The sequence below is a fragment of the Mixophyes fleayi genome, chromosome 2 (assembly GCF_038048845.1).
Source record: "Mixophyes fleayi isolate aMixFle1 chromosome 2, aMixFle1.hap1, whole genome shotgun sequence".
Lineage (NCBI taxonomy): Eukaryota > Metazoa > Chordata > Amphibia > Anura > Limnodynastidae > Mixophyes > Mixophyes fleayi.
In genome coordinates this window covers 76,085,708-76,111,219 of record NC_134403.1, presented here as the reverse complement: position 1 = coordinate 76,111,219, position 25,512 = coordinate 76,085,708, and the positions used below count along the sequence as shown (strand labels likewise).

The 25,512-nt window shown below is 37.3% G+C and overlaps 1 protein-coding gene across 2 annotated transcripts in view; it reads right to left on the bottom strand.

The window, feature by feature from the left end:
- Positions 1 to 333: 333 nt before the first annotated feature.
- BIN2 (bridging integrator 2) overlaps positions 334 to 25,512 on the bottom strand; it is a 39,189-nt gene continuing 14,010 nt past the window's right edge. Inside the window, exons 2-11 of one of the 2 annotated variants that reach the window (XM_075199308.1) lie at positions 24,103 to 24,183; positions 22,827 to 22,881; positions 20,916 to 21,010; positions 17,399 to 17,494; positions 17,001 to 17,108; positions 15,733 to 15,818; positions 13,765 to 13,840; positions 5,770 to 5,852; positions 3,838 to 5,018; positions 334 to 2,778 (exon numbers count right to left, since the gene is read on the bottom strand). In XM_075199308.1, the coding sequence (XP_075055409.1) occupies positions 2,720 to 2,778; positions 3,838 to 5,018; positions 5,770 to 5,852; positions 13,765 to 13,840; positions 15,733 to 15,818; positions 17,001 to 17,108; positions 17,399 to 17,494; positions 20,916 to 21,010; positions 22,827 to 22,881; positions 24,103 to 24,183 (1,920 nt within the window). In that variant the 3' untranslated portion in view covers positions 334 to 2,719. Of the gene's footprint in view, positions 2,779 to 3,837; positions 5,019 to 5,769; positions 5,853 to 13,764; positions 13,841 to 15,732; positions 15,819 to 17,000; positions 17,109 to 17,398; positions 18,370 to 20,915; positions 21,011 to 22,826; positions 22,882 to 24,102; positions 24,184 to 25,512 lie in introns of those variants that run through there. The other variant, XM_075199309.1, reaches the window with a different exon arrangement.

The window sequence follows — 25,512 nt, the reverse complement described above, 5'->3', positions numbered from 1 at the left end:
GCTATATAAATAAATGGTGATGATGATGATGTGATGTTCAAATATTATGTGATGTACAGAAGCTTAAACAATATTGATATTATATACCCCAAATCACCAATTGGCACACAGCTTTATTGGTTGTTTACAAATTCTGAATATAAATTACTTTATTTTACAAGATTAATTAATCTGTTTTAAAATAGAGATATATATTTTACATAGTATCACATTTACTGGACACAACTGATTTAGTGAGTATAAAATTGATTTTGTACTACATACTTGACTATTTTCTTTTGTTTGATAAAACTGATTTTGTTGCTACAAAAATGTCATTGTGTTACAAATAAATATTTTCTTCAGTATATTTTATTTCTTTTTAAAAGGTCAACAATAATAATATAATATTGCAAAAAAACAATGACAATCCTGAACATCTGTAATGCATACAGCAGATATCTAATTTAATCTTAGATTTTCAGAATAGAAAAAAACACTAAGGTGCAAACAAAGTCACACATCTGACAAAATAAAACTGCAAACGTGGAAATACTATTTTCTGATAACTAAATCATCCCATATTTTCTCAAAATTTTCACCACATATTCTGCCCAAATATGGTAACTTCTTAACCATGATTATTCATGTTTATCTACATATTCACAGTGGTGACTCCTTGTTGGGCCATTTAGGCATTATGCACTTATGTGCAGCACACAGTACGTCATTCAGGAAAAGTTTCAGGTAAGATCTGAATTCCCAATCATCTGTAAGTTCCAATATATAAACCATAGGATCCATAACAGAGAGATAATTTATCACTTAAGCACTCAATAATCTTTGCCTAAAATCTCTGGATTTTTGTGAGGGCCTATACCACATATACCAAGTTGCACATTCCTAAATTGCATTTATCGTATGACAAGGATTCTTTATGTCCCACATTGTACATCAGTTTGTGTGTATAGTATATTGTAACAGGTAAGGTGACCTCCTCTAAGTACCTGTGACTTGGCTGTTTTCTGTTTGGAGACCATTGAGTGCGGAGGAGCTGGAATGATTAGCATGCGACAAAGACTGAGGTGAGAGACTCGGTCAAGCTGGCTTGTTTATATTCTGCAGTGGCACATGAATGGCCTGTATAAAAGTCTGTATCGGTGCATCGCATCCATTATGAGGCATATACAAACATTTAAAATGCATTACCTGTATTTTCTCATTGATTGACAAGGTACAGCTAGTGCTTTATTGAATTGCTGTTTATTTGTCTATCCCACTTCTTGTTTTCATTTCAATTTACAGCTATCAAACCAGATTGTATTGTTATCCATTACATAGGTGTAAGAATATAAGGATAATTTATGTTGTTTTATAAGCCCAAAATTATGCCGAAGTACTGGAGATGGGTTGGAGATCCCTAAACTGTACATTAAATACATGTCATAAATACAGATATCTAGGAAGTGCCATTTCCTGTGATAACTGTTCATATATCTTAATCATACCCTCCATCAATACACCCCTCAGCACCCTTACTCCCCTTCCATTCCAATCCACTTTTGGGACTTTTTGTATGCAAATTAAACAGGGGTTCAACAAAAGAGGTGTGTGGAAAGACCATACATCTGTATTATGTATATCCCTTAGTGCAGTATGCCAAACACTCTGTAACACATCTCAATCACTGCGTTGATAGAAGTCTCGGGACCTATATAATATTTGTAATAAATAAACATTGCCTCACATAGTGGCTGTCGCTAATGAGATGACTGAGTTGAAGTAATTGCTCTGTCTCTACTAATAGGCAAAAGATAATTATGCTGCCATGTAATATAGGAACAAATGAGGGAGTGCAAGTCTGCCCCTATTTACTGGATTTTCCAAGTGCTTAAGCTTTTCTCTGCACTGACTGTCTCCACATAAAGGCAGTCTTTCAGGGTATCATTTGTTATAATGCATGCCACCAGTCCACATAGAGTGATAGCGTTCCCTCATCTCAGCCACTCCTGAGTCCCATCATCAAAAAGAGCAGAGGAAAGAGGACAACTCTACCCAAGGGGCAGTCCTTCGGAGTATCATTTGTTTTAAGGCATGCCACAAGTCCACATAGACTGATATCTTTTCCTCCACTTGGCCCTTTCTGAGCCCCTCAATCCCCTCACAAAAAGAGCATTACATTTGCTTATCAAAATTGATTTTGTGATCAATGACTAAATTGTTTACCCAATTAACAAAATTAATTTTGTTAATACTAATATCTTCAGAAAATTGACTTTAGAGACAAAACATGCTGTATAAAATGACACATCATATGGAATAAGGGTAGCATCATGGGCAAGAGTTATAAGGGGGGTACATAGTTTTTAAATGGACATTCACTTCTGAGTCATAATTAATGTGTGTAACACACACAGTCTATACCCTATATACACTGAAAAGAGATATATTCAGAGTGGCAGGGTTCAAAATTAGAGGTGCCATGTTTTCATGTGACAGGTATGTCTATGGCTTAACTTAGTTATAACTGGTCCCTTGGAAGCATAAAGCAACATGAAAACTTAACATTAGATGATAAAATACAGTTTTACAGTCAGTGAATGTAATAGGATAAATATGTCATGATTCCAGAATAACTGCATACTTCTTTTTAAAAGGAAATATTCAGTGTACTGTAAAAGTGTGTAGGGGCGTATTGTTGCTAAGCATAACTTGTTGGATTAACTTCTGTCCTTATTAGCTACCGTTCTGCATTTTGTGTCTGTGGTGGCAGTGGTGCGATCACTTGTTCTTCACTACCTACATAAAATAAAGACATGTTTACTGAAATGAAAAATAAAACAAACATAACAAATGGTTATTGAACAATGCATGTACAAAGATCGTGTATGAGTGCATGACAGGAAAGAAATGCTGCAACATGGCCATTAGTGCCATTAAACAGCAATTATCTTTGATCTTACCTTCTAAGGGGATGATTACACTCAAACCATGTCTAGTTTATTTCTTTAGGTGGGCACCAATCATGCACTAGTTTGTTTGTGGAGAACATGGTGAAGGATTATTCATCCTACCATATCACCTTCCTCTACTGCTCAGTACTCTCACAGGTAGGGTTTATGTAATTATATAGGATATTGGTGTAACCTCACCTAGAATAATGTGTTCAGGTCTGAATGCCACATCTTCAGAAGGACATAAATAAATTAGAGATTGTGCCTTGTCCTTATTTGTGTGGAGTTTGTATATTCTCCCCATGTTTGTGTGAGTGTCCTCTGGGTGCTCTGGCTTCCTCCCACACTCCAAAAACATACTAGTAGGTTAATTGGTTGCTATTAAATTGACCTTAGTCTCTCTGTCTGCGTGTGCGTTAGGGGATTTAGACTGTAAGCTCCAATGGGGCAGGGACTGATGTGAATGATTTATCTGTGCTGCGCTGCAGAATTAGCGGCGCTATATAAATAGCTGATGACGACATATCAATGGCTTTTTTTTAAGGTAGAAGATGGAAGCATATTTAATAGGAATAGAGGATATGCACTGCAAATACTAGGTGATAGGTTTTGGGAAAATTTTAAGGAAAATTTCTTTCAGTGAAAGGGTGGGTAATTTAACAAATTTGGTATAAAGATAAATAAAGGATGAGAGGTTCTGATGGATAAAAAGGGGCAGACTACAGTAGATGGCTCAAGTGGTTCTTATTTGCTATTAAATTCTACGATTCTATTTATCTCTTTGGAGGTGCACAACAGGCCCAAGATATTCTGCCAAATATTACTATAAAACATTTGCACGTTGCAAAGCGTTAGAGGGCAAATTATAATAGGGTACATACAGAGAGAAACTACTAAACTATACCTGTATCACTCAGCTGTCTGTCAGTCAGTATGTCAGCACCAACAACTGGATGCCGGTTTATTTCATCAGTTTCATGTGAGGGGAGACTGGCATGTGGTGTGGAGTAAGGAGATGGTTTTGTCTCTCTGTCAGATTCAATGTCTTCAGATATACTTTTAGATTCTGATAAAACGTCACTGCTGGAGTCCTGCACCCTAATATCCTGGGACTTAATCTCCACTTTGTCTTCGGTGCCCTCCTGTATTCCTTTTCTGGAATTATCCTGTGTTCTATCCTCATTCTGTGTTATATCCACCAAGTCTCCCTGGGAATTGTCACTGACAGTCTCTTGTGTTTTGTTCTTTGTCTCCTCCATAGTTACATCTCCTGTCTTTTCTTGGGTTATGTCACTGGAATCCCTCTGTACCATGTCCTGTAAGTGTGCCATATCCTGGTGCACTATTTCAGCCTCAGTAGGATATGTTGTATAATCGTGTGTTGTATTTTCTAAATTATTCTGTGTTGTGTGCACTGAGCTCACATCACTAACTGTGACTGAATCCCCTTGATTCACTTCCTTTGAATTACACTTATCTTTTTTATCTATTGAGTCTTCAGAGTCCAGCTGTATTGTATCACCTGAACCTGTTTCTGTAGGTTCATCTTTAACCATTTCATTGGCGTGACCTGAGCTCCTTAATGTACTGTCTTCGGTTCCGTTTTGGCTCTGTGTCATTATACCTGTATTTTCCTGTATTATTTTGTCTGACACCTTTTCTTCAGTGACCTCAGAATTATGTTGTGACACGTCTTCAGTGTCTGTGAAATCCTCACAAGTAACTTTTTCTGAATTCTCTTTTACTCCACTCTCTGTTCTGTCCTCCGTGTCCATCTTCTCTTTATATTCCGTTTTCTGTATGAATCCATCTGTATTCTCAGTTTCTAATACCTCTAATTGTTTCTCACAAATGTCATCTGGACGACCTTGGGAAACATCATGCGCCACCTCCTCAGATAACGTGCAAAAATCCCCATCTATAGACGCATCTTGTGTTTCACTTGAGGTTAGGGAACTCTCCTCACACTTCTGGTCTAAGGACTCTTTTTCAGTATTTGAAATGTTTGTCCCAGGGTCAATCGAAGCCATGAAAAAGGAATTGGTAGAACTTATGGGAGCTGAGATCATCAGAGAATTCCTTTTACTGAAAAGTAAAGTACTTACATTAGACAAAAGATTGAATACTAGATGGAACATGAGGCAGACACAATAATTTGAAATGTTGAAAGTAATTAAACGTGGAGTATCTACAAGATATCCACTCTTTTTTTCCATATGATTTATATTTTTGCAGCAATATGTCTAGAGTTGTAACACCTTAGTCACGCCCTCAAAGAGCAATATATTTGCTTTCATGGTTTTGTGAGCAACATCATTTTACCACAGTAAAAGCTAAGAGTAGTTTAAAGCTAACAGTACTGATATACTGAAAAGGAAAGGGAGGTAAAGATAAAAGCCCACACTACTATCTTTTCAAACTCACTTGATACAGGTTGTTGAAACCGCCAGCGCACATATAGATTAAAAACAACTTATTTTATATTTTAACTAGAAGACAGTAGAACAATTGCTAAAAATAATTTATAGATCCTCTTTTTTGAATTGGTGATAAGTATCAATAAAACACCCCAGTCACATAGCACCTTGTTCTAAGTTCCATTTTCATTTACATTATTCTTATTTTCTAACCAAAAATCTATTTCAAGGCAGTATTCAATTTAGTTATCTGGCTACAAGCTGTCCTATTCCCACCCCCTTCAAAACTGAGGGCATCCTGGAAGCGCAGGAGTGGAACACTGAATACAATAAGCTCCTAATCAAACAACTTAAAAACGTTTGCTAGAGCATATGACTCATATTGTGTGTGCATTATGTTGTTAGTAAACAGAACATACCTTTTAACTCCTTTAATGACAAACACCTTGTTGGAATGCTGCTTCTCCAGTTTACTCATAACGTCATATAGGTCATGGTTCAGCTGCAGGAAAGATCATATAACACATTATTATTTATAAGCAGTAATAACCTTTTTGTAGCTTGCAGTGGTGGAATGAATATTTGGGCCAGAATAAAACACGGTGTGTTTTGCTGAATTGACAAGACAATTAAAGACGGTATAATAACAAAGAAATGTGTGTGTGTGCTTGTAGTTATGTGACTAACTTTCCTAGAAAGCCTTGCAGATATTTTATGCCTTGTCCCTTAAGTTACCTTAAGTTCCTTAAGAACTGCAGGGGGTAAATGTATCACGCTGAGAGTTTCTGGCGAGTTTGAAAAGTGGAGATGTTGCCTATAGCAACCAATCAGACTCTAGCTATCATTTTGTAGAATGTACTAAATAAATGATAATTAGGGGCCTGATTCATTAAGGATCTTAAATGAAGAGGTATCTTATTACAGTCTCCTGGACAAAATCATGTTACAATGCAAGGGGTGCAAATTAGGATTTTGTTTTGCACATAAGTTAAATACTGACTGTTTTTTCATGTAGCACACATATACTTGATAACTTATTTGTACACTGAAATTTAAAGTTGATATTTGTGTGCTACATGAAAAATATGGAAAAAAAAGAGGTTTTTCTTAGCAGGAATATGTTAATTAAATGAAATAAATGGGTAGAAAGGCGCATCAAGGAGGTGATCCCTGTCCTACAAAAGGACTTGATTTTTCCACCTCCTCTGAGATGAGCCGTATTGCACTTTGTGGAAAGATTCTTTCTAAGTGCTCTTAAAAAGTCCTATGTAAAAAAAACTTTCAAACACAGAAAAGTGACACTAGTAATAAATATTAAACTGCCAATGTCACCTAATTTTCATGATATTTTAAGATATGAATATAACTAAACTGAGCACTATTGTGAGAGACAAATTTAAGGGGTTCTTTTATCATTGGTGATTAGTGGGCGATAGTAAGAATAATTTTGTATCCCTGCATACCTCAGTGACACAAAATGTCCTGCTGTTGGTATTTGTAAATCCAGGGCTCATTGGCGAGCCCTGGTGAACCCCTACCCATCCAAACCAACTAAAACCTTCTTCACCGGATAGCCTAGCACTGCACGCAAATGAAGGTTCTGACCCTAGTGGCTACTGTGTATGTGCGGAAAAGGTCCTGCACGATCATTGCCGTGGGGCCACTGCGCTGGATGCAGTGAGGCTCCTCTGGCAGCAATGGAGTCCAATTAAAAAGGTAAGCTAGCTCCATCTTAAGAAGGCCTTAGTTTTTTAAAGCTGGTCTGGCAGATAAATTGGGTCACATCACAGTCCCCATCCATGTCTATGGGGACTACAGTGAACAGCATAATACATGTTAAGGCAGAAGAAAGCTCTGATTTCCCTTTTAAAAGAAGAGGAATGGACAACTCTTTTCTCCAGATTTTTTGTCCGTTGCAAATTAGTAAATAGACTCCCAAAAGTGTAAATGAATGAAGGCGTTGGTCTTAAAGTATTAGCTATATAAAGCCCAGACGAGCTTTGTCTGGGGGAAAAATTCTGTCACAAATATCCGAAAAATATTGATGACCATGTCTCACGTGAACCCCTCTGGGGACCATGGCTCACACTTGCTTTCATCACTAGATGCTGGAAAGGCCTTTGACCTGGTAACTTGGGATCATCTTTTTGAATCTCTTAGAAGGTTTGGTTTCCCCTAGGAGTTTATCCTCACACTGCAGACCCGATACACTAACCCTCAAACATACATAATTTTTAACGGACATGTCTCTAACCCCTTCTCTATACAACGTGGCACACTCCAGGGTTTGTCCCCTTTATTATCTGTACTGGTGCTGGAACTTTTGGCCATTGATCTTAGATCTGACATTGACTATTCGTTCACAGTTGTTCGCAACCATGAGTGTAAATTAGCGTAAATTGTGGATGACATGATGCTACTGGTCTCCCAACCTGAGAAATCAATTCCCTCAATAGGCAATTTGATCTCAATGTATGGGACATTTGCTGGATACAAAATCAATTTCCACAAATCAAAAATTCTGGCTATCAGTGATCAACCATTCACCCCCGAACAGTCGCTTTCACTATCACGTTTCAGATGTGTCACTCACAAATTGAAATATCTAGGCATCTATATCCCCGCCCACCTCAGCGATCTTTGCAAATTTAACTATTCCCTAATCATTCGGAAAATTTAAACCATCTTATTATGTAGCACATGCCCTTGTGTTTCTATCTCCCATTGTCCTATAGATTGTAAGCTTTCGAGCAGGGCTCTCTTACCTCTCTGTCTCTATGTATTACCCAGTATTGTCTTATTAATGTTTGTTCCCAATTGTAAAGCGCTACGGAATTTGCTGGCGCTATATAAATAAATATTGATGATGATGATGATCTTATTGAGCTAAAAGGTTGTAGACCGCACTGGGAGAACCCTTACAGAGATATTGTGAATTAAAGATAGGTATAACCCATTAAATACACCTCTGAATTTTGGTGCACCCTCACATATTGTAACATTTCAAACTAGAACAAGAAGCAGAAGAGAGTATGTATAGAGGGGCACTCTAGGGGTTATATTGGTAATATGAGCAATCAAAACGGAAAAAAAAAATTTTTATTTATTAAAAGGAGCATAACTTTTATTGATATACATTAAAAATACTAAGTATCCCATTTAATATCCGGGATTCATGATAATACACAAAATTAGCGAAAATATTAAAAGATGTAAGTGACTGATAGTAACCAAAAATGAAAATACTGTTAAGAAGCAGTATTAACTGCTAAACTGTGTGGCTGTCTAACATATCTAGTATGGGTAAAATACCCTTAATATTTTAGTCAACATAACTGTTATCTAGACCTATCAGTGGCATAATAGAAAATGCCTAGGGGGAAAAATTGAGTGTTAATACAATTATAACCTTATTAAGAATATGTGTCAATATTAGCACACTGTAATGTAAATGTATACTCTAAATGGAGTAGAATAAGCTATTCATATAGCACAAATGAGTATAGTGTGATGTGTTACATGGAGGCTATATTAGAGGGATTATAAAATCATAAATAACACCTTTATAATAGTGGGTGATTAATATACCATGAACGTGGTTTGAAGAGTCAGCAAAACCCACTATAGAATGCTATACTTTGTAGAATTGAAACTAATTGTTATATTGGCAACTGGATTCCCTGTAGAGGACCCTATTATACAGCCTCTGTGGATAGTACTGCTATATGTATGGAGAGATTGCCTGTCTAGCACGGGATTCCCTATAAAAGCCCTATAATATAGCCTCTATAGGTGGTTCTGCTTGATGTAATAAGAACTGATAGTGTAACACAGAGTTCCCTGTAAGGGATTCAATTATGCAGCTTTTGTGACCCGCATATTGTGTGCATAGACAATCTAAAGCTTGGTAAGGAATATGTAATAGCGTTGTTGCCCCCTAACTGAAAACAGTACTGAATTTAAAGAGCACTGAGGTGTAGATATTGTAACAGATTGACAAAGCAGCACAACACAGAAACGCCAGTTGCCAATATAACAATTAGTTTCAATTCTACAAAGTATAGCATTCTATAGTGGGTTTTGCTGACTCTTCAAACCACGTTCATGGTATATTAATCACCCACTATTATAAAGGTGTTATTTAGGATTTTATAATCCCTCTAATATAGCCTCCATGTAACACATCACACTATACTCATTTGTGCTATATGAATAGCTTATTCTACTCCATTTAGAGTATACATTTACATTACAGTGTGCTAATATTGACACATATTCTTAATAAGGTTATAATTGTATTAACACTCAATTTTTCCCCCTAGGCATTTTCTATTATGCCACTGATAGGTCTAGATAACAGTTATGTTGACTAAAATATTAAGGGTATTTTACCCATACTAGATATGTTAGACAGCCACACAGTTTAGCAGTTAATACTGCTTCTTAACAGTATTTTCATTTTTGGTTACTATCAGTCACTTACATCTTTTAATATTTTCGCTAATTTTGTGTATTATCATGAATCCCGGATATTAAATGGGATACTTAGTATTTTTAATGTATATCAATAAAAGTTATGCTCCTTTTAATAAATAAAGAATTTTTTTTTTCGTTTTGATTGCTCATATTACCAATATAACCCTTAGAGTGCCCCTCTATACATACTCTCTTCTGCTTCTTGTTCTAGTTTGAGATGATCTTATTGAATTGGAAAAATCTCCTTTCTTTGTTAGGCAGAAACACTGTGCTCAAGTCAGTCATCTTTCCCAAGTTGGCCTACCCGCGGCAGACGCTCCCTGTCTACCTCACTAGGCTGTACGCCTATAGATATACAGCCTTTTTTTTTTACTACATTTCTGTAGCATGACAGAAAACTGCAAATTAAAAGAGCCAAACTTAGACAGCTTAGGACACACGATGGGATCGGATTTTCTGATATCAATGCATTTATGTACTCAGCACTTTTTAGATACACCTCAGGGTGACTACTAAGACAATAATATTTTGTAAACTTAACTTTAGAAAACAATCTATTCTATCCATATTCTCCCGCGACTCTAATACATCTTCCTAGATCACAATTACCTAGAGGGATCCTGAATAATATTCTTTTTCACGATACCTATAAAGCATGGGCATCTATCTCAAAGAAACTAGAACACCCGCGGACCACCACTAAATATGTAGCTGTATGGCAAAATCCTGCATTCGCCCCAGGCGTTTCTTACTGTAGATAAACAAGGCATTTCTTCGATCAGAAATGTTTTTGACCCTGGAGGAAACCTGCTCTCCTTTATGCAGCTTAAGGAAAAAAATCCAGCTTAGTAATACGCATTTCTTCATGTATTTGCTCCGCACCGAAGGGAAGATAACTCTACCCGTCTCCAGTGCTTTAGATAACTTACTGCATTTCTCAGAGATTTGTCAAAACTTTGGGAACCTATAAAAGTAGCTTGGGCCAGGGACTGTGAGACTCCCCTCCTCAACTGATCTGCTAAAATACCACGACAATGTCACAATGCCACATCCAGCCAGAATGCAGAAAGTACACATAAAAATATTAAACAGAGCTTATATACCACAAAATCAAAGAAAGCACTGTGTGGCAGAGGAAACAGTGTCTTGCCCCAAATGGCTTCCTTTCTCCCAATATATGGGAGTGCCGGAAAATCCAAATTCAGGAATAAGAGTTTGAATTTTCTCAATGTATCTTTGAGCACCTCCCTGACTCTAAACCAAATTGGCATCCTATTTTGTAGTTTTGATCTTTGGACCCCATTAATACCCTCAAGGGAGACCCAAGATGTAAAGCCGTTCCTCATAGTAGTACTTACCATTGCCAAATTAGTCATACTCCGGCATTGGACCACTGCTGCTCCTCCTTCACTATCTGTAGTCAAAACTGAACTCTTTAGACTCCTCTTTTGATAGCAGGGCAACCCTTCCTGACATCAAGAAAGGAGTTGCAAATTTAATGCTAAATGGGGCCCCTATATCGACTCAATTTCCCCTGATTTGAGAAATAATATTATGAAACTGTTTGACAACACCACCCAGTGGCGCACGCAGGGAGGGGGTTTATTGGTCTCCAGAAACTCCTCCCCTCCGCTTACAATGTGCCCCACGTGGCGGCACTGTATTATACAGCAGCCGCGGCACTGTCAAAGCAGCATCCACGGCGGTGCTGTATTGTATACGGCACACCTGCAGACGCTTCTTTGACAACGCCGCGGCTGCTGTATAGTACAGTGCTGCCGAAACGGAGCTGCTGCGTATGCGCGGGCGCATGTGCAGCAGCTCTCTCGTTTTGTTTTGTTTTTCTTCAATCCTGCGTGCGTCCCTGCCACCTGTTTTTTTTTTTTAGAGCCCTGGATATGACGTAGCCCATATTGACTGACTGACCTATTCTAACTTCCACAGACATATGCTTATTACTAATTTTAGGGTATATCTCTGGCTTGGGACTGGTCGAGCTGGAGTTGGGGCTCGCTTTTGTTGCCCCCCCCCTCTTCTGCCTCTTCTCCCCCATCGTGAGGGGGGGGGATGGGAATTTATGTGACCTACCTTGCGGGATGTGGTGTGCTCAGCAGGACTAACATGCCTCAATATCTGTCATACATAGTTGGGCGGGACATTTACTGGAAGACTCACTGGAGGTTTGATTATTTATTGTAATGTTTTGTTTTGATATTTGTAAAAATCTGGACACATGACTATGACATCAGGATCTCAACATATTTTCGCGACTCAGATTTAGTCATAGCAATGTCATTTTCTGTGGACATTGTGTTGCAGGAATCTTAAGTATTTCATAAACAGAATACGTTTTTAATGTTTTGTACAATTGGTTTCTGACCAACACAATTTTGATGTCTGTATGTTTTGTACCTTATTTTAAAATCAATAAAAATACGTTTTAAAGAAAAATTGTTAGCTGTTTGGACGTATAAGTGACTTTTTTTTAACTTCATCCCAAATCCTGCAAATACAGGTGTGACAGGATGGACCGCCTATGCCACCCTGTCTGTTTTGTTGCTGTGGCAGGTTGGGCTTGCCTTGCCACCGTCCCCTATTCTTTATCCCAAATGCGCCCTCTAACCACAGTAGGAAGGTCTTAAGCTGCTGCCACCAATAAACTCCTTAGCGGGAACCAAAACCGTGTCCTTCTGGGTACTAGTACCCCTGACCTCTTCCTGTAACTCAGAGGTGTCCTCCCTGGCCTATCACTCTGGCCAGAGCTGCTGGTACTAGATGTTTGGACCAAACCTCAGAACAGCCGAATAACGGATTAGATTTGGGTCTAATCTGCAGGTTGCAGGAATTAAAGCAGGGAAGTAGTTGTTAAGCAGGCTCTTGAAGCAAATGATGTTTATTAGCTCAAGTGTCCTAATAAGGACAGTTCATACTAGTGTATGGTACTAGTGATCAGAAGATCAGATGGAACAATAATACATTCCAAGGTCAAACAGAGCTTTTTATACAGATTCTGACACAAATCCTGGCAGGGGGTAAACCAGCCCCCTGATCCGAGATGGCTCCTAAAGACTGATAAATCACATTCAATAATTTAATATCAGGATATAATCAAATCTTGCACAGTTTAACTTCCACATTAACCTGATTTCCTCAAATGTGCTGTCTATATTGTTAGGAGGATTCTTGTCTCTCTAACAAGACATGAACACAGGTAACAACCCCCTGTCAGACCTATAGGCCACAGCAGGTGTTGGCCACTTCACATGAAAAGACTTACTTACATTTCCTGCTATCAGCAAAGCAGACTTCCTCTAACAAATGGCTATTGCATCAGAATGCAGTGCATTTTTAAAACACAAATATAACACAGTATCAAAATCAGTACCTTTGCAATGATATAAATTAGCGCACTGCGCTAATAATTTAAATATATTTATGCAATAAGTTATTTATAAGTGATCCAGCCACAACAGGTGCATCCCCCTTTTAGGAGGGCAGTGTTAAGCAGTTCACCTTGAAATGCACATGGTGGACAAACAGACAAGCAAATAAAGAAGTAATGCTTGTTTGTAGAGGTTTATTTTGCAATTCATAAATGAGCCTTATTGTCAGGGAAAAATATTTATAAAGGTAAATCTTCAAAATTTGAGACTAGTTGGCAACTATGCCACAATATAGGGTATCCGATTGTCCTCTATAATACATATTCACAAAAAGAGTTGAGTTAAGACAACAATATTTAGCAAATAAATATTCTTGATACAACTTTGTTATTGTCAAATAATACTGTAGAAATCAATAGCTAAATAGCTAAATTCACTTTCTAGCTATCCTTTCTAACAATTTTTTGTTCAAATAACTTAATTTCTATTATTTTCAAAACACTGCTATGAACGTAAACATGCAAATTAGTGATATATATATATATATATATCTACCTTACTCATCTCCTTATAGAAAACATCTCTTAGATTGGAAATGTTCTGGAAAATGGTCACATAACATCCAATTCGACTGCAGAAGAAACAGGGATGGAGTTAAAATATGAGCTATAGTTATTGTAATCCATTAGTGTTTTTACAATTGTCGAATAAATGATTGTTTGAAGTTGGACTGTCAATGTAAATTGTTTATTGCTATGCTCTTTTAGCAATTAATAAATAATTAATTCATATTATATTAATTATTAATTCTATATTACACAGATTGTGTGTTATCATTAGGTGTTGGTAGCTAATATTTACTATGTGCCCCAAATTTAGAAGAAAGAACAAATAAAGGGGACACTACACACAGTAGTATCATGGGGTCACAGGAACACACAAAGCTGTCATTGTGACTCACACCACTGGGGCCAGGGCCTTTTCTGTGTGGAGATTATATGTTCTCCACGTGTTTGTGCACAAGTGGTGGTGCTATATAAATAAATGATTATGATGCCTATGCAGGTCCATTGTAAATGATTTAGATGAATGATATTTGAAATACACTGCAGTGCCTAGCACCCAGCTGTCCTGATTTCAGTAGAACAGTGTGGATTTTTGAGGAGTGTCCCACTGTCCTTCCATCCAGATGGCTAGTCCTGACCTGGTGTTAGACAGAGACCAGCAAAACTATTTAGCTGATCTGGCTGCACACAGGTTCATTTGATGGACAGGATGAATATAAGAAAAATTGGCTTTTGTGCTTTACTGCACTTTTGGGCCTTAAATGACTCTCATTGCGCAACAGCAATCCCATATTTAATACTATGGATTATTTGGATTGATTGTGGAAGTCATTTATTAGAGCAGCTATGACCAGGGTGTGAAATACAATTTTTTTTAATGATTTTGCATTTCTACAAGATAAACTAATAAATAATGAAAATGATCAAAAGCATAACCAGAATGATAAACAGTTAGTGGTTAGCCACATTCTTTAGGAGTCAGGCATAAATATTGCACATAAGTAGATTAACAGCCGAGAGGTGCATATTGCCTGAGTAAAGTGCTGACATTATGGGCTTAATAAATCAAATAGAGAATAGGCAGCATATATCGCCATTATAGCACAGTATTTTTTTTAACTATTTATTTTGAAAAAATAGTACTGATATACAGATAGGGATCAAAAATTAGTACATTGCAAAAACAGGTATAAGTAGATAACATTGCAAAGAAAAACATTTATAGCAAAGTATTTTTAACAATGGGTGGTAGTATCTACCCCTATACGCTTACAATAATTACATGTTATATATATATTCGTTTATATATATTTTTAAGGTTGTAAAACACAACTGTGATGGAACTGTTTACTGTCCATAAAGGTAAAGCACACCAAGATACTGGTTCAAATAGGAAATTTAGTAAAAGGTTTAATGTACCCCTTACTTTGAATTAAAAAGGATATTAGAGTTATGATATGACTGCTGTTAGTAGTCTACTAATATAAATCATTTATTGTAATAATGTAAAAAAATTCAATAACAATTTTGCTTAAATATATTTTTTATTTTTTTTATTGTTAACAAGCTATCTGTGCAATCATTTTGGACATAGTGACTCAAATTAATGGAAATATATGATTGTTTGTACTTTGCTACCGGATCACAAACATAACTGGCATTAAATAGCATTGTTTACCTGACCACAAGATGGCAGCAGTAATATTAGTTACTTTCAATTTACAATGTTAAAATGAATCTTCTTTTAAAGAAGGTATAAATACAAACTTAAAAGGTAAAATTGGTACATTAAGTTCATGAGAGTAGATCTGGCTAATTGATCTCTTTGAGAAATGACACAGATCTCAGAGGGATGTGTCTAGGCATCAGGTATATATATATATGCCTGGTGTTGGACCAGCTTTTTCGCTTACTGTAATAGATAGTTAGTTTGACTGTTGTTCTATACCTATTTTACCTGCTGTATAGAACTGGCAGCTCATCCCGCAATTCTTTGTTCAAGTCTTCAAAGATCATCTGTGCTTTATTAAACTCCTCTTCTGCCTGATAAAAACAAAACTTTATTGACCCCACTAACAGGATGAATTCATATATGTAAATTACAATCAAATTAATATTTGCATATCTTACAATTCCTGGAGCATATGACTTGGAGGGTGGGGCCAGGGCCGGATTAACCATAGGGCTAACTGGGCTACAGCCCAGTGGCCTATTGCATCCAGTGGGCCCTTGAAATTGCTCAGCAGCAGTATTGATCGGTCGGGGGCTGGGGCGCCCCCAGCTCGATCAGTGCTGCTGAGCACTTTCACTGCAGTACTTCCCCGGCGAGATGTATTCTCCTTACTGAGGTGATCTCGTGAGTCTCACTCTCACGAGATCTCCTCAGTAAAGAGTGTACAGCACGCCGGGGAAGGCGAAGAAGGAGGAGGTGGTAAGTCGCGGGAGGGGGGGGGCTGCTCGGATCACGGGGGGGGGGGGGCCTCACAGGGGAATGGAGGCCCCCTTAGCCCAGGGGCCTCCATTCCCTTAATCCGGCCTTGGGTGGGGCAGAAGGGACAGAGCTTGTCCCACACCTATCACATTAATCTGTGTGTATTCATAGTGTTACAAAGATATGCTTACTTAAAATTAAAGTTTCTTCAATATGAATACTGCTATTCATTTACAATAGCATACTACTACCCACACCAATTATGCTGAGAGAATACTCATTGTTTAAAGTAGCAATCCCACAAAAAATATGGGATAAAATATTTATTCTATTTTTTTCTTTAAATAGTGAGTTAAGTTCCTTTTAATCATGCATCTGCCATTTTTCTAAGATATCCTCCTACACATCATTATGTCCTTTTCAAAAGCTCACTGGTTGGCAAGCAGAATTGGCCATCAGACACAGACACAGTCAGTCTGCTACACAGACACAGGCTCACAGCTCTCAGCATATCATGTGATAGCAGAGGGGGGAAGAGGGAGGAGGTCACAGTATAGACAAGATGTAAATGATGATGATGATCAAAAGAATCAAACATGTGCTACTTTCACAATCCATGCTATCTCTCTGCTCTAATATGTTCATGTGTCTGTATAAACAGGCTCTACAGATAAAAATAGTCATAGGACATAACAAAGCAGAAAGAGCCTTTGCAACTCAATGATTTTTCTGATTCCTAATTAACCGTCGGATGTGGGCTGTAATATATAATAGGTGACCAGTTTCACAATTACCTTTGTGATTTTCGCCTCATCCTTCTTCTTGGCACTCTGCAGAGCCTCCAGGTGGTGCCTCGCACTGTCATAGTCCACCAGTTTTCTCCCTCTTTTTCCTATTTTCTCCTGTATCATTTGCAGAGTATGACATAATGTAAGAGTCACCTAGGCAGCTATCCTCTTGCTAACAGTATACTTTCTAGAGAGAAAATATCACCGCTTTAAATACCTATAATTCTGAATATAATATATTACAACAATATTTAGTTGAAATCCTGCATACAATGATGACCTGTGCTCTGATTTATTTGGTGGCACCACATGAACAATATTTACTATTCAGTTGTATAAGATCACAGTGTAAACTACATATAAGATACATTATACAGTTAGTAGGAAAATGAGCAGTATGAGACCTTCATTTCAAGGAATTGAGACATGTAATTCTCCATGATATGCACAGCCTGGTCAGATAACTTCTGCTCATAATCACTCCAGAGAAGGTCGTTGTTCTAAAGGGGAAAGAAGGTAGTCACAAAATGCAGATAAGTGGTAATTTGCCATAAATAATTTATAATTTGGTCCCATTAGTACATAAATCTTAAAGAGAATTAAAGGGACACTAATATGGAAAAAAATAAAAGTATCCTTCTAAATAGAGGGTGATTTCCTTTTAATCCACGCTATGAAATCTCAAAATTTAAAATCCATTTGATCACGATTAGCTGTCACAAATTTGTACCCCAAAAGCTGTCCCCTTCTCAAAAATGCCTTGCGTCCTAGGCTGCAGCCTAGTCAGCCTATTGGATAATCAGGCCCTGTTTAGGCCTATAAATGGGATGAGCAAAAAAACTTAGAATTACATGAAAATCAGCATGATTGGAAACATTGTGCTATAGCAGGTGAGGCTTGTGTTGTAGTTTGGCTCCTGCAAAGCTACAATACATTGTATTTTTTCACCAACAGGCAAAAAACAAGTGTGACTAACTGGACAAAGCAGTCCAGATTTTTTGTGGGGCAGTCCTAATTTTCCTTTTTGAAGAAGGGGTGCAGAATTGTAATTTAGGGGGTATGACCTAAGAATTTTAGGGTTTTGTTTTGGGCGAATCAGTGATGGCATGGCCAGGTTTGGGGAGTGAAATCAACTGGAAATTTGCTTTCAACATCCTGCCCTTTTCTATCACATAAGCAGCACATCTCTAGGATACATCAGATTTGCTAAAACAAGTTTACAACATGCTGCAAGTGAAAAAAAATAGATATTTCAGCAGTGTAACAATGACTAACTTCATCCAAGTATTGCAAATTGCAACTGAACTAATATTTACCTGGAATCTCTCTTCCAAACCATTTGCTGCCTCATGGAAACACCCGTGTTCAGCAACATCTTTATTATTCAAGAATTGCCAAATAAATATTCAATAACAGTTTTTGCTTTCGTTATCAAATATCAAAAGTCTGACTCCTGTTTTGTTCTGAGACGCCCAAGATCTGAGAGCAGAAGTTGGTTTGTTTAATTGCAGAAGGGCAAATAGGAAATAAACTCGGCCCACTACAATATCCGGGAAAGGAAACCAAATTTTTTTTTTTTTATAAATAGTGTGTTCTACATTTTTGTGAGAAGAACTGCTGGGAATGTAACTTTTTTTAAAATTTAACTTTTTTTTCCCATTGTCTTATCTCATAGAACTATTTTATTAAGCAAAGTTTTGTGCAAGTATTTGTTAATTTTGTTGGACATTTGTGTATGCGGATTCAATATTTCTTAAAATAGATTTCCACCCACTGTCTCGTCATTGTTAAAATGTGAGTCTGAATACCTATCTTGGGGGTTCACCAGGATAAATGGTCACAAGTTCAAATGCACAGAGAGATTTAAAGCAGGGGCATCCTCTTTCAATGCGCCGGCAAATTTATGTTCAAGCCCCGGTGTAGCAGTTGTACATATATATATATATATATATATATATATATATATACACACACACATATATATATATATATATATATATATATATATATATATATATATATATATATACACAAACACACACATATATATATATATATATATATATATATATATGTATATACATACAAACACACACACACACACACACACAGTGGTTTGCCATACCGCCACCTCTTCTGCTTGCTTGCAAAATTCCATACTGACACCACTAAATTTCCACTTTGACCACTGTATGTAGGTGTGTGTGTACATATGTATATATATATATATATATATATATATATATATGTATATATATATATATATATATATATATATATATATATATATATGGATCAAACAAATAAACGGTCATGCTATGCCACATAAATGTGCCCCCAGATCATATTATACAACAGTAATGCTCCCAATAAATTTTATGCCACCCATAAGTGCCCCCAATCCATATTATGGCACATAGTTGTGCCCCCATTCATGTTATGCCACAGTAGTGCCCCCTGTTCATATTATGCCACAGTAATGCCCCCAGTTAATATTATGCTGCACATAAGTGCCCCCAATCCATATTATGATACACATAAGTGCCCCAATTCATGTTATGCCACACATAAGTGCACCTAATTGGTATTATGTCACACATAAGTGCACCCAATTAATATTATGCCACATTAGCCAGCTGTGTGTGCGACTCATCTCTTGTAGACACACCAGTCATCAGTTCCACAATGGGACCCAGGAGATACACACCAGTTCATTTTCGGGAATCTTCTGCTTTAGTGAAAGTCGCTCCAGCGTTCCAGACTACACAGCGCTGCGTGCCATATGTTTGCCGACCTCTGGTTTACAGGCTTGTTGGCCTAAATGCTCAGGATTTCTGCGTCAGAGGCTGATATGTAACGTCTGTATAATGGTGACATAGGAGACTGTCTCTCGCAGACACAAATATTACCTGTTATGAATTTGCTTCCAGCAAAACTTTGTACTTTCTGAAGCTCAAGTGCAAACAACTAGGGAAAACCATGTTGTGCTATAAAATGTAATACAGGACCTGATAGTAGTTAAAATATCTGAAAATGTAAGAGTATGATGTGGGCTAAATGGCAAGAATGTAAATTGTTTTCAAGAATATGTTGGCACTGGTTGCACTTGCCAATTGGCTCTGTAGCATTTGGATTAATGTCATAAGGATTATTTAATTCATTCACAAATACAGATCCTCCACATTTGAAATGTCCTAAGCCAACTCATTGTTAGGTAGTAACATGCCTAGCCTTGACAAAACTGTCCATAAAGGTCTCATTTAGAGTTTGGAGCAAGTGACGCCAAGGGGTGCAAATCTGTAGCTTTGTATTTACAGTGCAAGTTAAACTTGACATAGTGTGAACCCCATTTCCAACTTCGTTCATACATTTTAAAATCCCCCCTCCCTTTATGCAGCGCAATATTGTTTTGGCAAGGTGTAAAATTGCAATTTCTTGCTGGATTTACTCCTAATTCAAATGAAGCCCTAAATGTTTTACAACAGCAACTTGCTAGTTTTTGTAGAAGAGAAGCTTTTCCTTCAGACTACGTAGTGGCATGTGTAAGGTTACAGAATAAACATAACTATAGTTTTATTTTTTATTTTGGTTTCCTTTGGTGTGAATGCCAAATATTCACTATAGCACACTCATAATTTTGTGGTGTTATATAAATAAATGATAATAATAAAATTTGTAGGTGCAAATATTCAGAACCCAAATGTTTTTTGCACCCCATAAATTATGATTATGTGATTTACTATGATTTCTAAGCAAAAACAGAAAAGAGCTAAATTTACCTATACACCCTATAATATTTTGAGGTACATGAACACCTACCCACACTTAACTGTTGCCACAATAAAGTGTATGTGTATCTCACCCTTTCATTATCATGTAAAAAGTGTATTTACTCTGGTTACATTCCCACTCAATATTTACCTCTACAATTGCTTTGAGTTCATTATATCCATCCCAGTCAGCTCTATAAATGGCATGGAGTGTTTCTGCTAATCTCTTAGAGCTTTCGTGCATTGCTGAAAGTATAAAAAGTACCATATGTGTTGGTGATCGTATGCTTATCAATTGGGGAATACAAATTAATTAAACAAAAATGAGCAGCAATATTCTTTGATTTTGAAACATAAAAAATATAAATATTAAAAATTTGCAAATTAATTATTTTCTAAACATTTCGGGCCTGATTTGATAAATCAGGCATGTATCTGAAAATCACTCTGCGCATACCGAGAACCGGAATATATGCCAGTAAATGCAACCCTTTCCACTCTGTCTTCAAACACTTATTACAGCCTATGATTTCGGTGTCATGAGTCACCGCGCTAATCGCAATGGCTTGTTTCCTACCTAAGGTCGCTTCGCTTTGGTCCCGGCTGTTGCCTAGGCATGCGGGACTCTATTTCCTCCCCTTCACGTCCCGGCTCTCCTGCTTCTTCCGTCCCGGCTGTTTGACAGGCAGTCGGGGCATGTGATTGAGACTGCAATCACATAATTGCAATCTCCTATGTGTTCATGGGTGTACCCCTTCTGATTGGCCCTTCAATGTTTAAAAGGCAGGGAGGGCTTAGGCTCCTTGACGGTTATAGCGTCCTTTGCCTTGCAATTGCTGTGCCTGCTCTGAATCTGTGTTCTGCTCTTTGGTCACTTGTTACCTGACCTTTTGGCTTGTTATCTGGACCATTCTTATTTGCTGCCTGCCTTTGACTCTTTGGCTTTGTTACCTGGACTGAATTGAAACTCTCCCTGTCTGCTTTTGATCCCTGGCCTGGCTCTGGTTGCTTCACCCGCTCACCCCTGAGGAGCGCTTCAGCCTCCTACTCCTTGCTACCCATTCCTGGATATAAACGTTTGCTACTCGGGCATCCGAGTACCTGTGAGAATATCCATCTCTATCGGTAAGGAGGCTGCTATAGGTGAAGACCTCTGCTACAGTATCTGTTCTAAAAGCTTATACAGGATTCAGGGGAGCTGTAACATTTGGGGAGTGTAGGGGGCGGGGAAGGGGCGTTTTGCCATAGTCAATGTACAGTAAAGCCGTGCTGCACTCAGGCGCACGCAGCTACATCCGAATCAAGCTCTGGGCATTACAAAGTTACTTGTTTTTCTGCCATATCTCTTGCTCCAGCTACAGGGCTAGTCTAGGTCCTGATCAATAGTGATGACATGCTAGAACATGTGTTTTCAATCAGGAGCAACTGTAAAAATGTTATTAAATTATTAACAGGTGACATTCATTTATTTATATTTTTCTGTGCGTGCTTTTGCGAATTTTGTAATCCACATAGGTACTGGACGTATCCTCCAGTGTCTTGTGTAGCAGACCAGACCTAAACACGAATTCATCAATGTATGTATCTTCAGATCTGTTCTTTGTTGAATTTGTGAGTACTCAGAGGCAATTTCTGTGCATTTCTGATCACATGTTTGATTCATTAAGCAAAGAAATGAGTAACTTTGAACCTGGGCAAAACCATGTTGCATTATAGGGGATGTAAATTTAAAATGTGATGGGTAGGGTATGTCCTAGATCAACTTTAAATTTCAGTGTACAAATACAGCTATCACGTATTTGTGTGCTACATGAAAAAACAACCAGTATTAAACTTATGTGCAAAATAATAAACTAATTTACACCCCTTGCATTGTAACATGGTTTTGTCCAGGAAAAAACTTACTCAATTTTTTGCCTTACTTCCTTTAATGAATCAGGCCCAGGATGTGTGCCTTGATGTGCCCTTAGTTTTTTTTTGCTTTTTTTTCATAAAAGTCACAGTTTTATTTGTAATATTATTAGTATTCACAAATTTAGAACCATTTTTTATGGTGTCTTACCTTTCACAGCACTGAAAACAGACTTTAAATCTTTGTGCAATTTATTACCTTCATTCTGAAATAAGAGGAACCCATGTTAATGTTCTTGGTTTAAAGTACAAATAAAGTTATTTTTCAGTATAGAAAAAAAGAAAGCGCCTCTAGAGCAAGTCTGCTAAAGAATGAGGATCGGTGGTGATTGTTAATGACCAGACAAACATTACAGTTCAGTGTGTCTTGTTTTGGGCTAGGTACACACTACAAGAGAATTCTAATGATTAACAATTTACCAACAACAGACAGAAAAAAAGTCCAGATCAGCATGCTGATTCATGTGTACACAAATAGGGAAGTAGAGAGCAGAGTGTACAGGACAGTCTCCCGGAAGTCCCACATGGTCGAATCGTATGGCGTAAACAAAAGTTTTTAACAATAAATAACATTTACAACCTAACAATATATGTTGAAATTGCTGAAAAACTTCCAGTGTGTACCTAGCCTTAGTCTTTTTTGTTTACTCATTGCTCAGTTAGCTTAACTCCGTAACTTCTTATTGTCTACTGATGCATTTTCAGGCCCATTATGCCTTGTTAAAGTTGCATTTTCAAAATTAAATGTAATTAAATATAAACATCTTCCCCTCCATTGTTTACCCATCCCAATGGAAATGTTCTTTCCTGCAGTAGTGCATATTGAAATTACAAATATGTAATGTGAATAGAGAGCTGAGACGTAATACTAATGAATTATGTACTGCTTGCTGGAGAGATCAATAAGCAAGCAGCCAATCAGTGGCAGCTAGATAATGCTGCTGGTCATCATCATTGTATATCTTTGCACCAGTCCCACCCAACCCGCAAGTGATAATCCTGTGTCTATTTATGTTTAATTTACAAGAATATACCTTTCGATACTCATTGGGCCTGATTCATTAAAGACAGTAAAACAAAAAAATAGGAGTAACTCTGCACCTGCATAAATAAAGGGGGTACAATGCATTGTAGCCTGAAACTTGTATTTATATTGTAACCTTATCATTTATTACTAAACTTGTGATTAAATTCAGCTCCAGAACCATGAATCAGCCCATATATATGAATGATTTTACTGATTTAACCTGATCCAAGGTTTGCTGTTGAGGGGCCATTAACTACATGGATTCAATGCTGCAAGTGAAGAATGTTGAGTGAATACTGGTTTTGTTGACAGCTGTCCTCTGTCCTCCTTAGATTTATTATAAAGAGGGCAGCAATCATAGGTATTGTACATCACTTTGCTTTGGATTTGATAGATTTACCTGTTGCTTATTAAAATTATAAGAACACTGCTCAAACATCTCATCCTTGGTTTCTATGGTTCTTCCCAGTTTTTGTAGAACCTGAAAAAAAGAAAAGAAAGATTACTCCAACTAAAACATTTCACTGACAAAAAAAACATTTGGGTCTATTTAACATTTGGGCAGCAGTAAGGGGTATATTTATTAAACTGCAGGTTTGAAAAAGTGGAGATGGATGTAGCCACCAATCAGATTAGTAGTTTTAGTTTTAATTTATTTAGTACATTCTACAAAATGACAGCTAGAATCTGTTTGGTTGCTATAGACGACATCTCCACTTTTTCAAACCCGCAGTTTTGTAAATATACCCATAAGATTCATTTTGTGCAGCGATACAAAATGTCATGTCTCTTGAATTTACCATGCCAGAGCTCACTGGCGAGCCCTGGCGAAACCTTGCCAGATCTGTGACTCATCACAGCTTATAAATAGACCCCATTGTTGTAAAACAATCAAGTGTTTTGTTTGTGAAAAGAGAGCTGCCATATATTAAGATGCAGTACAAAGTGGGAGTTGCCGTGTTTTAGTGTAAATTTTATCCCCAGTCTGAATAGCATTTAGTTTTCCTGTACAATATACAATATGGCAGCTTTCATTCGAAGGGCATGAATCAAGTCTGAATGCAACTTGCACGTAAGTTGCATATTTAAAAAGGGCATAAAACTTGAGCATAGTTCTGTCCGTACTCAAATCCAAGCGTATCTAAAGATACATTTTGATTTGAATCTGGTCGGAAGTATGCTATGCCTAAACAGTACTTGCGGTATATAAACACACACAGAACAGACCGCAGTATACTCACATGCATAAGTACAATAAAAGGTCAGAACACATAAAACCTTTATTTGATCAAATAAAATAGCAATAAATAGCTGTTATCATTATACTCATTTATATAAATATTTTTTTTTTTTTTTTTTTTACTTTACTTACATAAATAAATATGTTTTAAATGCATACTGTACATACAGTGTGTTTTAATAGTGTATCTTAGTTGCATACAGTTGTTATGTGATAGCTAATGACATGCATATGTGTAGCTTTTAAATCAAAGACTATGCCGTGTCATTCATCACTATAAGTCGACATTTACACCTGCCCTGTATGGGGTGCAAATGGTATTGGTGAAAACAAGCTTACAACAAACACAGGACTTGAATCGGCTGTGTGTTGGATTGCCATTAGTGTACATGGACTATGTTGGTCCGCTCCTTCCCTCCCTTGTTCCTCCTCTCAAGTCGCGGGTAGTTGTCATTTGTGCTCAGACATGAACTGCATGCAATTGTGATCATTGACATAATGTCTGTTTTTGGGCATATGCAGAGCTATATCATGCAAGATACGCTATGCAAATGGACGTACTTTCGAACA